This window comes from Lutjanus erythropterus, chromosome 6 (assembly GCF_056507025.1).
Source record: "Lutjanus erythropterus isolate fLutEry1 chromosome 6, fLutEry1.hap2, whole genome shotgun sequence".
Classification (NCBI taxonomy): Eukaryota; Metazoa; Chordata; class Actinopteri; order Lutjaniformes; family Lutjanidae; genus Lutjanus; species Lutjanus erythropterus.
In genome coordinates, this window is record NC_139322.1 from 25,937,466 (window position 1) to 25,951,890 (window position 14,425).

General features: G+C 40.8%; 1 protein-coding gene across 1 annotated transcript in view; it reads right to left on the minus strand.

Moving 5' to 3' along the window:
* Nucleotides 1-13,062, minus strand: part of cntn3a.2 (contactin 3a, tandem duplicate 2) — a 51,786-nt gene extending 38,724 nt beyond the window's left edge. Inside the window, exons 1-4 of the mRNA XM_084720019.1 lie at nt 12,614-13,062; nt 9,140-9,277; nt 7,588-7,723; nt 766-941 (exon numbers count right to left, since the gene is read on the minus strand). Of these exons, the coding sequence (XP_084576145.1) occupies nt 766-941; nt 7,588-7,723; nt 9,140-9,194 (367 nt within the window). The 5' untranslated portion in view covers nt 9,195-9,277; nt 12,614-13,062. The remainder of the gene's footprint in view (nt 1-765; nt 942-7,587; nt 7,724-9,139; nt 9,278-12,613) is intronic.
* Nucleotides 13,063-14,425: the final 1,363 nt, after the last annotated feature.

The following is a 14,425-nucleotide window of genomic DNA, read 5'->3' on the forward strand; positions in this document are numbered from 1 at the left end:
GGAATATGGTGAATTGTGTATTTCAGTGTAGAGCCAGTTAGCCTCATAGCATGGTATTAAAAATTTGATGTAAAAATATTACAGTGTTTTTCATTTTAACATAACCCTTGAATTGTTATGCTAACTACATAGAAATGTACTTGGACAAGCAATACATGGGTTATATTTGGGCTATGCTTAATGTTAGCATTATTAAACAGTATGCTTCCCTTCTGCAACAGATACTACGAAAAGTATGAGTTTCACAAACTGTGCTCACATTTAGATGAAGACAAAGTTTAACCTATTCCTCACACGTTTGCTTGTGTTTTAGGTTGGAGAAAGACAACAAAACAGACACTACTGTCCAAACTCATGAGAGCCCCATGTACAACGCTTCAACTTGTAGAGAAATGCAAAGCTTGACAGGCCTGTGGTGCAAAGTTACAGCTGCTAAGAAATGGAAGGGTTTAGCGAACAGTCAATTTAGTTGACTACAGAGTACGTACACCAATGACTTTTGATAAAGCTAAACCACAAAGAGTGAAGTAGCCATTCTTTGTTTTCATGTATGAGCATCAGTAAAGAACAGTTGTCTCACTCAGACTGCTTCCACTTCAACGTTTACCTGTTCTGTAGTTTCATGGCGCTCATGTTGCAGCGCCCTGATAAATATTGCAAATATCGCCCACCCAGTTCAGTGTGTATCTGCATTATTTGCTGAGTGCAGTTATACTTCCATGAAAAGTAAAGTAAAAAAAGTGACAAACACTGACTTCGACTTACAGGCAAACTGCAGACTCGCTCTCCTGCTGAGGATGGCTCCTACAGTGTTGTACGCCATACACTGGTACATCCCTACATCCTGGTAGCGGTCCAGACTGCTTATAATGAGGTTGCCCCCAGACAGACGCCGCCGGCGATCCAGGCCCAGATTTATGAGAGTCCCATTCAATGACCATCTGTGAGGGCAAAGACACCATCAGTCCCTGGCAAAACACACCGTCCATTTCGTTCCACCAAGCAAGGTGGTCTGACAGGAGGTGAGCTGAGAACACAACTCACTGTAGTAACTCACCGAGGATAATATACTGTATATGTGCTGTGCTGCACTGGTGTGGAGGAATTCACAGGCTCGAAGCATGAACAGCATGAACTTTATCAATTTTATCATTAATTCTTGTCCTGCAGTGCTTCAACTTTCCTGACAAATAAACAAACTTTCAAACAAAAGTTTTTTTTATAAAGTTATGAAGCGAATCTTGGGCCGAGCTTCCAGCACTTGAACTTTCCCTAGGGACAAGAAAGCTTTGCAAGGACCAGGGTGGGGGGATGGGGGGGGGGGTCTTGAAGTACAGAACACTGCTGAGTGATTTAATTATTATTTTAGCCACCATTTTAAAAAATCTGAAACCCAAACCATTTTTTTTCTTGTTCATGCATGCAAAAAAAAAAATAGCTGGCACTTTTTTAATACATAGACAACGACAGGTTGAAGGAACCGTTCAGTTCCTTGAAAAGTTTTTCCTGGGGACTAAAAAGTCTTGGTATTTTGGTGGAAACAGAGCTTTGGAGAAGACAGGTGATAAATGTGCTGCAACAGTTAGTTGACTAATCATTTAGTTATCAACTATTGAATTAATAAGAAACTATTACGATTATCAACTAATCATTTTGAGTTATTCTTTAAGAAAAAAAAGTTCTTTGATTTCAGCTTCTCAAATGTGAGTATTTTCTTGTTTCTTTAGTTCTCTTTGACAAAACAATAATCCAAACATCTATGGGTTGGGGACAAAAAAGACATTTGAGGACATCACCTTAGGCTTTAAGACACTGTAGTCTTTTTTATGAACAAAACAACTAAACAATTAATGGAGAAATGGATCAATAGATTGATCAACAATGACACAACAGCACAAACTTTGCCGTTATAATTTTGACTTTTTTTTCTGCAGCGCTTCAATTTAACAAACAAAATTTCAAACAAAAGTACAAAAGTATTTATTTAGACAGGACAGACGATAAATGCACATACATTTTTCAGAGGCAACGGCAAAGGCAACTTTATTTATATAGCACCATTCAGACACGAGGCAATTCAAGGTGCTTTACAAGAACTTAGAAATACATTAAAATAAAACATTAAATGAATATTAAAAAGTAAATAAGCAGCAGATGATTACTCAATTAATCAATCACCAACTATTTAGATAATGGATTAATCATTTTGAGTCACTTTTTTTAAATTCTGTGATTTCAGCTTCTCAAAATTCAATATTTTCTGGATTCTTTTGTCCTCTGTTGAAGGTAAACCGAATATCTTTTGGTTGTAGGCAGAACAGGACATTTGATGACATCACCTCTGGGAAACAGTGATCAACATTTTTCACCATTCCCTGACAATTTATGGACCAATCAGATAATTGATCAATCAAGAAATTTATCAATACTGATAATAATCCTTTGGTTGCAGCTCTACTGAAAAGCATCTGTTAACTGATGAACTAAAGTTTATTATGTTGCACAGAAGCTTCTACCTTTATTATATTCTGCATTTGTTCATACTTGTTTTTATTGTATATTTAATCTGATAATGCAGAACGCTGCAGTGTCCATACTTCTAAGTAATTTGTTTAACTTACATGTTACGGGATTATTGGTTATGTGTCTCATGCAAATGCCTTATTTATAGTGTATGTTTCTGCTTTTATTCTAGTTTTCTTTATTTTGCACTATCACTACTGCTCCTGCTGCAGCTATCCCATCTTCCCCACAGGGATCATTAAAGTTTAATCTTAGAGTATCATATACAAAGCTGTCCTCTGCTATTTAAGGGAAGACGAAGATAAAGGTTTTAGAAGCCATCCTAGATATTATCATCAGTCTTAACCATAATCACCCCTTCTCTGCCACATTATATTTACATAATGTGACATTATTCCACCTTTGACTTCTCATTAGGATAAGACATTAGTACTTGGCAAGAGGTAACAGTGGGTTGATGTAACAAAGGATGTCTTTTACACTCCTTTTCACCTTCCATTACATCTTTTCTACACTTAGCAGGCGTGGGAATTTAAAAAATAATACTTTTGCACACCAAGTTCAGATTGCACTATCAAACAAATGAAACACCTAAAAGAACTCTTAAAAACACGAGGTTAATTCATTGATTTAAACAAGTCCTATTATTCAGAAAGAAAAGACTTTCCTTCTCCGCCACCACAACACACCGTCTCTTTTTAAATGCTATTCAGAAATGGAACATTGATGGGTTCAAGGGCAGAGCACTTTTCAAGAAAGTCCCATTTCTCTGCAAGCACACAAAATAATTTTATTCCTTCAGCCACATTTTTCTATTCTGCTTTCCTTAAGAGGAAATGAAAGACGTGGAGGCCATGGTGGGCAACTTTGCAAATGCTTTCAAGTCTAACTACCAAAATAATTTCTTAAAGAATAATCCAAGCCATTGAATATTGATGAGTGCTTGCTGCCATATTCTAGGCACTTATAACTGATAGCTGTGTTTCTGCATGAATTGAGATTAACCCTACTAATTCTTAAAGGGATAGTTTGCAATAGTTGATGTGGGGTTGTTTGAAGTACCTTTCGATAGTCAGTGTATTAGCTACAGTAAATGCTAGTCGGCATGCCCCCAGTTTAGAGAGGCAGAGAGGGGCACCAGCACGGGAGCTAAGCAATGACCTGCTGTGGGCGGGGTCAGCAACAAAAGCTAAGTATGCTATATTTAAAATATTTTCAGAAAGCTTCTGACTGACTGGAAACCACCATTATATAACCCAAATGTCACTCCCTCCAAATAAAAGTCCACAGGCAAAATCAGTGGATTTACCTCACGGAGCACAAGAGGTGCTGATCTATTGCTGTCTCAATCAATCTCACTTAGTTTGTTTGTGCTATTGTGTGACTTTGGTGTTTTAAAAGGACAGTTTGGATATAGCACAAACAAACTAACAGATAGAGACAACAGTAGAGCAGACACTCCCCCATCTTCCAAGGTAAAATGACTGATTTCACCACTGGAGTTTGGTTGCTTTGCAGAGAGCGATATTTGTCTCTGCAGTTTCCCATCAGAAAAGACAGTCTCACAGCAACGTAAAGTGGTGGCAATATTCATTCATTCATTTTCTGTAACCGCTTATTCCGTAAGGGTCGCGGGGCTGCTGGAGCCTATCCCAGCTGACATTGGGCGAGAGGCGGGGTTCACCCTGGACAAGTCGCCAGTTCATCGCAGGGCTGACACATAGACAGACAACCACTCACACTCACATTCACACCTACAGGCTATTTAGAGTCACCAATTAACCTAGCATGCATGTCTTTGGACTGTGGGAGGAAGCCAGAGAACCTGGAGAGAACCCACGCAGACACGGGGAGAACATGCAAACTCCACACAGAAAGGCCCTGCCCCAACCAGCGGGGGGAACTCAGGACCTTCTTACTGTGAGGCAGCAGTGCTAACCACTGCACCACCGTGCTGCCCAGTGGCAATATTATAAATACAAAACTGATAATGAGTTTTTTTTAGGTGGAGTTTTTTTAAGTGGCTAAAACACCTTTTATTGCTGACCCTGTCCACAGCAGTTCATTGCAGAGCCTCCATGCTGATGCCCCTCTCTGCTTCTCCAAACTGGGGGTGTACCAGCTGGCATCTACTGTCATACAACCCCACTTTAAATAATCCAAACTATCCCTTTAAGCCAACAGTTTGAGAAACGGTTTGCACAATGATTATCTAAAAGGTTGGATGCGCTTGTGATACACGCCTGTGTGTGTTTAGTTGTTTGTGTCCTGTCCTCACCACTTTCACCTCTTTTTGACCTGCTCTGTAGTGCCTCTGCTGTTCAGTGGTCCCCTGAACATCGTGCAGGTGATTGAATAGCCACTCAAAAACCGAATTACTCTGCTTGAGAGTCATTTTGTGAACACATGTTGTCTGACCATCTGACCACAGAGAAACTTGAGTATTCCAGATGATCCTGCAGTCCAGAGCCACAGGCTTCAAATCTCAGGTCAGGAAAAGGTTAGGAAAGTCACCCTCTGTTTAGATTTTTAAAACTGCACCACTTTTACGGCCCGCTGCGGAGAGGATGCTCTTCCGTGCAAGATGTGGCTTTTTCCTGAGCATTTTTTATGCCGCTACAGTGTGCATACTATGAAGGTCTCGTCTCTTTTATGAGTGACAGGGCTGGCAGAGGAAAGGAGAAGAAGGGGGAGGCAGCAGTGTGAGCCCATTTACACTTCAAGAAGAGGAGCCGGAGAGGTGCTGAGGGCATGCAGAGCCGAGCACAGCCAGCTTGAGAAGACGCCACATTAAACATGCTCATCTCACCTTTAATCAGTACATGGAAATACCTGGTCTTAGGCAAGAAATGTGAGAAACCTGAGATAATGAGCGATTATCATTCAGCTCGTCTGTGCCGCAATAATTCCACTTTTGAACGCCAAAGACACTTGTAATCAATGTCTGTTGGTGCCAACTGGTGTCTACCAACGTGCATCAGTCTATAAGGGGAGATTTGAGATGCATTAAGATGCTACACATGTGTCACTAAGATAATATCTGGCGAGACAAGCGGCAGATTGCCGACGTGTTAGTCAATAAGAATTAGTGAAGCCATAATGATGCCACTGCTTTGAATGTCTGTTTGCATTTCAGTCTAAGTACCTCTCTATTCTATGTGTAAAACCTTGGAATTTCTAAATCCTTATTTACAGTACTGTAATGACTGAAATAGGCTTTATATAAATGAGCAAGACTGACAGCAATATGAATATATCTATATATGTTTTGGTTTTTAAAGATTTGCGCCAAAAAATATCCAGTTGTTTTTAAAAGTTGGGGTTGCGACAAATGACTGTTTTTATTATTGATTTAATTAAGAGGTTGTTTGGCTGATAAAATGTCAGAAAATAGTTTAAAAAATGATAATCGCTGTTTCAAAAAGCCCAAGGAGCGTCCTCAAATATCTTGTTTTGTTCACAATTCAAAAGATATTCAGTTTGCTGTCACTGAGGACTAAAGAAACCAGAAAATGTAAGAAGCTGGTTTGGACATTTTTTAATTGAAAAAAAGACCCATAATGATTAATTGATATCAAAAGAGTTGGTGGTTAACTTAATAGTTGACAATTGAGTGATTTATCGTTCAAACTCTAGTCATTTTAAAGAGATTTTACGCTGTTTTTATGTCCTTGTGCACCCAAGCCTTATATTTCTTGCACTGATCACAGTACTTGACATTAAACAAGGTCCTTTTATGACATTAACAGCTCAGATAATGCATTCAGTGACGAAAATGAAGAGAGGAAATTAGAGAAAGTGCATGAGAGCTGTTGATCTGCCTGAGTCCCTCTAAATTGTCAAAAAAAAAAAACATAAAATGGTTGTAAAGACAATTTTATATCCTAATGTGTTTCTAACTCAGTTTTATAATATTTGAATATCTATTATTTGCTAAGTCCTGCTCACTGTGTTTTTCTATTGGTAAAACAGCCTTTCTTTTTTAGCAGACGTAAACTGCATCTCTTTTCAGTTGCTCCGGAGAGGTTCAGGAGGACAAGTGAGCTGTTGCTGTAGCTGAGTTAAACTTAGTTAACACTGTAAGTCTGGTGAGAGCCAGTCAGCATCCACTGAGAAGTACGTTTCAGATGTTTGCAGATGAGTCTAAGTCACTACATCTACGATGCGTAACTCATGCTAACGTTAGCTAGGTTGATGTATAGGTAAATTATACAGCCATGATGGTGATGGGTAGCTGAGAAAGTGCATAACTCCAGTCAAGCTCCAACATACAGTATGTCAACTAATATTTCTGATGTGTGTACTACATGTTTGGATGAGAAAGATATTTCATTTGACTGACTATGGGAATGTTCAGGGATCCAAAACTACTGGAAGGACGTTAGAAAATATTTGTCACATATGTTTAATATCAAAGTCTCTTTGAATGTCAAAATCTGTGTGCTCGGAATATATTCAAAGGGCTTTACACAAACATCAAAACTGACTAAACTTCTGGACTCTGGACTTCTTAAAGCCAAGAAGGCTGTTGCACGATACGAGAAATATGGCCACACCATCATTGAAAATGTGGATACGGGAGCTTTTGGATTATGTCTGTCTGGAAAGACTAACTTACTTTGCTAAGGGCAAGCAAAAGGATTTTGTGCAGCTCTGGGAACCATATATGAAAGATGGAAATGTAGACTTTACCTGAATGTAAACTGTAAACCATGTAGGGGAATGTATCATTTTATTTGTATTCTATCTGTTATCATATATGTGTGTGTGTCTATGTAATGTATGTATTTCTGGTCTTAAACTGTTGTTACAGTATGTTTCTTGATGAGTTGTCATAAGAAAGTGACAATAAACATATTGTGAAAAAACAAGAGTGTTTGTACTGGAAATGGTATTTTTATAATCAAGTTTTCAAACAGATCTGTGAATTATATCTTTGTAAATCAGATTTTCACCTGTTTCAATAGCCAAAATAAACATAAATTGGTTTTTTGACAACCTAAAATACTGAGCTGCACCTTTATTAAAACATGAACGCACAACTTAATTTGAATGTGCTCTTACCTGTACTGGGGTGGGGGTATTCCCTTTGCATCACAGGTCAGAGTAGCTTCTTCTTCTATGGAGTCCACAGGAATGAACAAGTCACCTGGTTCCATCCTCCATCTTGGACCATGGAATGATCCACTGTCCAGACAATCTGTCAGAGAAACAGTAACAGCCTGAGCACAACGACTGAAAAAAAAAGTGTCATTTTCTGTAATAATTCCACGTCAGTTTGAACAAAAGACGGTATCCAGTTCTAACAGGGAGACACTTTGTAAATGTGAAGTTGGTAGTAAACTTGGGAAATGTCACTTGAATGAACACTAAAACGACTAAAATGAACACCTGAGAATGTATGTTGTTTTTCCAGAAATAAAAATAATTGTATTTTCATATAGTGTCTATTGTGATGTTGAAGTCTGCCTGTGTTTGATGTTACTGACGCTTGTTTTGACCTCATGGAAAATGCTGTGCCGAAAACACTCCAATTCCACTGACCTTGGTCATGAGGTCATTAATAAACGACCGATTGACTGCTTGAGAGAAAAAAGGTGATTTTTTTTTTTTTTTTTTTTTTTTTTAGGGAAGATGCAATTTGCACATGGGATGGAATAACCAATGTAGCTATTTACACCAGAGTTTATATAACCTAGCATGACACAGACAAGCATCCAGGTGTCCACTGCCAAAAACACTATTTGCAACCTGGGCGTAAATAACCAATGTGGCTAGAGACAAAAAATGATCTTTCAAAAAACATAACCAAGTAGATTTTGTATCTAAACCTAACAAAGTACTTTAGTTGCCTAAACCTAACCGCAACTGAAAACTAAAAATACTAATTAAAAACACTGTAAATAAACTTCATTAAGGCTAATAACTGAAAAATATACATAGCTCTAATTTCACACTAGACGGAACCCAAGTCTACCAGGACAGGACTCAAACCCAGATCTCCCATGGGACAGACCATTGTCTTATCAAGTCATCCAATGCAATCTCTCATTGATGAAGAATTCATCACTCTTTATAGATAAAACAAAGGGGATGGGTATAAATAGCCAAATAGATGCTGTGTACCTATTCTCATCAGGAAGAAAATAGACAATCATTAATTTAATCATTCATTAGTAAACTGATGTACACTATATGTCAAAAAAAAAAGTTTTTGTCATGAATTTATAGGAGCAATCCTTGCTCTCTGTTCTGAAGATAAGCACAATGAAAAGCATTATTAACAATACATTTCTTAAGTAACAGAAGCGGTAGTATTTGCTCTGGGTTTGCGATACTTAAAACTTTATACTAGATGCCAGGAGAAAATATAAAAGACAAGGAAACAACAGCTAACATCTCTCCATCAGGTTACAATCACAGAGTGGTGAGAGGAAGATTGAGAGTATTGCCTCTGTGTTGTGAATGGAAGTCGATACTGAGGAGTGTTCCTTTAAGCCCGGGTCCACCCTATCATCTCTGACACTGACGTGATTTTCGGCTCTTCAGCTATCATCTCGCAACTGTAAATGTCCAAACGTGAAAGAATCATTACTCATATAAAAAGGTGGTTTACCTGCCAGACAGTCGATGATTGATAACAGTAGAAGCTGTTTCCATGGCAACGTCATCTTTGGCAGCCAAGGGCAAATGAGACTTTCATCCAATAAGCTTTGAAATGGCACTCGTGTTCACCGAGAGAGGGGAGCTTGACCTGTTGGAGCGAGAATTTTTGTTGTCAAACACCAACTTCAGCAAACCCCAAACATATTTTTACTCCACTTTGCCTTTTAAGAATCTGGAGAAGAAGGGGAAGTTTAAAATTTAGTAGTAACTATGATTGCGATCACATTGGATGAGGAGTTTGGTGCAGGATGTGTCACATTTCTTCCATCCACATTCTCACATTTCTAATCAGTGAAGATCCAGGCAGTGTCACTAGTTTGTGCCCCGTGGTTTGGCCGACTTGCACCCGGAGATGTCTGAGGGTGATACCAGAGGCATATGGGAGGAAGCCCATGCCAATCTATTAGGGGAGCGACCAACGCCTAAGCTCATCCTTCACTTGGACGGATTCACTCTGGCTGCCTGAGGAGACTTGGACCTGGGAATTGGGTGCCATCCAATCAATTAGATTCACCCACAGCAGCATGTGTCTCCCCACATGCTGGGGTGAATCAAGACAGCCTGATGAGGAAGCCATTCCACCCAGGTCCATAATCAAGGGCAAGTGTCTGTCTGCTCGTAGCATGTGTTGCAAATTGCAATGCACCCACTTCTTGCAGGAGGAGACTGAGCGAGTAATGATGCAATTATGAAATGTCAAACATACACACAATGGAGAACCAGCAATAGAAGAGCAATCACACACACACACACACACATGTCCAGTGCATGCAGATCTGTGTGCACCAGTATGAACCTGCGTAAAAAGATTAGAGCTGCAATTATCAGTCAATTAGTTGACAACTATCAAATTAATCGGCAACTATTTTGATGATGGATTAATCATTTTGAGTCATTTTTTAATTAAATAAAAAGAGACAGTTTGGATTATCTGATGTGGGGTTATATGAGGTACTTAACGATAGTCAGTGTATTACTAACCCTAACCCTAACCCTAACCCTAACCTACATGCCCCCAGTCAGTTGAAGCAGGGAGGGGCAACAGCACAAAACCTAAGCAATGAACTGCTGTAGACGGTGTCAGCAACAAAAGGCATTTTACCTACTTAAAAAAGGGTCACTTCAAAATATTAATATCAGTTGTTGTGTATGCTATGTTTCAAATATTTTAACAATTTTATCTTACTGTCAGAAAGCAGGAAACCTCCATTATATTTGCCAAATGTTGCTCTCTCCAAACCAATCAAACTTTATGAGCAAAATCACTAATTTTGCCTGGTAGAACACAGGAGTTGCTTGACTACCACTGTCTTGATCTGTTAGTTTGTTTGTGCTACTGTGTGACTTGGCTGGCATCTACTGTAGCTAATACACTAACTATGGATAAGTATCTCATACAACCGCACATCAAATAATCCAAACTATTCCTTTAATTAATGGGAAAAATATTCATGAGTTTCACAGCTAGAAAACATGCACATGAACAAGCCAGTCTGCGCACATGGAAACACACACAACCCACAAATTTCTCCAAGAGGTGTTCAAGATATAGTAAGGGCACAGACTGATAATAACACCAATCTGCTAAATGTCACTCAGCCCACACACACCTACATATCAAACTCACTTTCTCACAGTGTACAACACATTTAACACCCTGCCTCCACACACACACACACACACACACACACACACATAGACACACACACACACACACACACACACACACACACACACACACACACTCGCTTTCCATTTAGAAGACATAAGCCGTGATGTGCGGCTCATTTGTGGCCTAATCCCGGGGCGAGCCTGGTTCAGAACGCTACTTATGGAGGGTCTAATTGTTTGTCAGCTGCCTGGATGTCAAATCAGACACGTGGGGTCTCAGCCAGGATTTTCTTCCCTACCTTTCATGTTCGCTCGGTCCTTTCTCTTCCCCCAAAGTCTGCAAAATTGGATTGGTACGCTTCCTCTCAAAAAGAGTCCTGCATGCCATACCTCAGTGATAGGCCCACAGTGTGCAAACTGCTGGCACCTCAGGACTGAGGATTGGTGTGTGGAGAAGGTACAGTGGGTATTACACTACTGTCGACTTTGCATGTTATGGTTTGCATTTGTAATGGGGTTTTGTCAGCTACTAACAGAGGATGCAATGTGCTCCTTTTTTATGCAGAAGATCTAATAAATCATTTACAAAAGCAAAATACTGAGTTACAGAATCCTGTCAGTGATATTACACAGAGGCAGATCACCCAGTGATTCACATGTGTGTACTGTATAAGACTGTTCACACACAAGCACGTAGGCACCCACCCACATGAACACACACACACACACACACTCACACACACACCTTCTCAGCTTGCACTCATGGATAATGGTGCTAACGATGACGGTGATAAAAGGTGGTGAGAAAGCTTTGCAGGGTGAATCACTCTCAATCAAGGAGGGTACCCTCCTGTAACAACACACCACTGGGTTAACTGACACGAAAAAATAATGTATAATCACGATATCTACCACCTCCATCACACTACGCCTGCATCCAAGTAACACGCTGGTTGAACAAATAGTCCAGCTGGCAGAGTGGGAGTGTACTTACTTTGAAGGCCTGAGCTGCATTCATCACACATATTCCAGCTGACATTGTGGCATACCAGTATGCAATTACCTGGTGAATGCTGCAGGTCAAAAATGGTGTGTGAGTGTGTGTCAGGACACATAAAACCAGTTATTGCCGTGACACTTCTCAAGGTTTGCAGATGTTTTTTTTTTTTCTTTTAATACATTTGGAATAGGAACACCTGTGTTACATTTATGTTTCTTTTGGATGCACACACTATTCAGGCACCCAAGGCTGGTTTAGCCATAAAACGTGTTGGTCATGGACATGAATAAAATACAAAAAATGTCAATATTGTTGGCCTGTGGCTGCACATCTGAGAGGGTGGGATGAAGTGAAACCAGGCTGCAGTGTGGCATCACACCAGGTGAAAGCCAGAGGAGCAGTCAGAGGCCACTGTGTGAGGAATGCAACAGCATCTCTACATCAGTTTGACAAAGAAAAGCATGGCTGAGCCACAACAACTCCTTATTCAAGAGGAAAGAAAAAAATCAAAGTGCATGTGTCTGGATGCGAAAGCAGACAACTCAGTGTGGAGGAATTGGCTGCAGTTGGGAGGGCACGTCACGTTACTCCAGCCTTAAATAAACAATTATCAAATACAGGAGGAACGGATGGGCCAGTTCGGGATAGTAGGCAAGACAGGCCGAGGTGTGAGCCTGTTAGAGTGAATAAATATTTTAGCATATCAATATCACTGTGTAAATAATTTAGATTTCTGTATTTGTACACGATCACAATTGCAAAGCGCGCCCATGTGCTGTTTTTTTTTTTTTTGTGTGTGTGTGTGTATCTTACCTCTTATCTTGAAATATCTTGAGACCAGCAGGAACCAAATTCAGCCCTCACGGAAAAAGCGACACATTGATCCTCCATGGAAACCTTGTTAGGAAAAATTTCGGTCACAATCGCAAGGTCGTTCATACAGGTGAAAAACAGAGCCGGTGGTCAGTCAGAGAGAACGGGTAGCGCAGGAGGCATAAACACACGCGTTTCATATCGCTGCCCCTTCTCCTCCACTCCCCACCAACCAAAAAAAAAAAAAAAAAAAAACACTCACACACACACACGCACACACAACACCCACGTTGTTTGCCGTGCTGAATCACATTTGAAACATCCCCCAGTTAACAGGCTCGACTCTCTCTGTGTTTACGCTCTCAAATCCAACACGCGTAGGTCTGAAATTGGGCTTGAAGAAGGGATCTTGCAGAGATGATTTATTATGCGCATCAAGTCGGATCCCCCTGCGAAGAAGAAGAAGTGGTCTGCACGGCGGCGAGGAGGCGATGGAGCAGCTACAACCAGCAGCGCTGGGATGGGAAGGTGCAGGAGGGAGGAAGACGCACCTGGCGGAGAACTGCACCCCCCTGCGTCAGACCGCATTATTGCACTGCAACGAAACAATGAGCGTTTCACCGTCAGTGGGGTCATTTGTGTTTTCTTTTTAGAGCGTCTTTCCCAGGTTTAACAAACAAAAGTCAAAAAACAAAAGATTATACATGTAGAAATCTTCGGTGAGGTCCCTCTGGCACTCTTGCAGTCTGGGAATACAAAGCCAAAGACCGCATGTATAGGGAAGACCTACAGAACTTTTTTTTTAAATTCTTGTTCAGATTATGAATTGTAAATTAATAATACACTGACTAAAATTGATGGAAATTTGAGCTGAATTTCGAGCAAGTCTGCAGAATTATTAATATTAATTAATGATTCGTTCATAAAAGTGGAATATTAAAGCTGCAATAAGCAAATTTGACCACAAGAGTGATATTCTTCAAACCAAACTTACAGCAGTAGAGTTACAAACTGGAGCTATTTCAGACATCTGGAGTTCCTGAAGTAAAAGTCACGTCATTTTGGCGGTTGGAGCTCCTCTGAGGCTTGGCTCAATTGATTCATCAGCACAAAATGTGACCAATAGTGTTAAATTATTAAAAAGTCAAATCTAAGCCTGTGTAGTGTGGAAGTGGCCTGGGGCCTGAGGAACGGAGCCAAGGATCTTATGGTTGACCCAGGGTCAAGACAGAGCAGATAGAGCAGGTTTGGAGGGCAACCAGGAGGCAGGGCCAGAGGGCAGCGCGGCTCTGCATGACAGCCTGAATCTGGGCAATGTAGGCGGAGCCGCTCTGGGGGTTGGAAATTGAGGCTGAGCTGCTTTGGAGGTTGGCAGTAAAGGACGACCAGATAGGTGGAGTCACTCAGCTGGATATCATGGAGGCTGGCATCGAAGGCAGGGCTGCTCTAGAAGCTGACGACAAACACTGGACCACTCTGGAGGTTGGAAACTAAGGCTGGGCCGCTCTGGAGGTCAGCAATGAAGACTGGAGGTCAGGAAAGGCAGCTGTCACAAGAAGATGGCTGCAGGTTGGAGCTGAGCTGTGGGATAAACATCCAGTGTCTGGAGCACAGGACCAGAAGCTGGTTGCTGGGGTGCAGGACTGGCTTCAACAGTTATGTGCAACTGAGGGTCGGGGCAGGGTGCAGGACAGACAGGCAGCTAGACGTTTGGTTGTGGGTCAGCAGAAACAGTTGACTGATGGTCTTGGAGACAACCTACTGTAAATGCGGCTGTGGGTTGGCAGGCGCTGCTGACTGGATGTCTGGCTG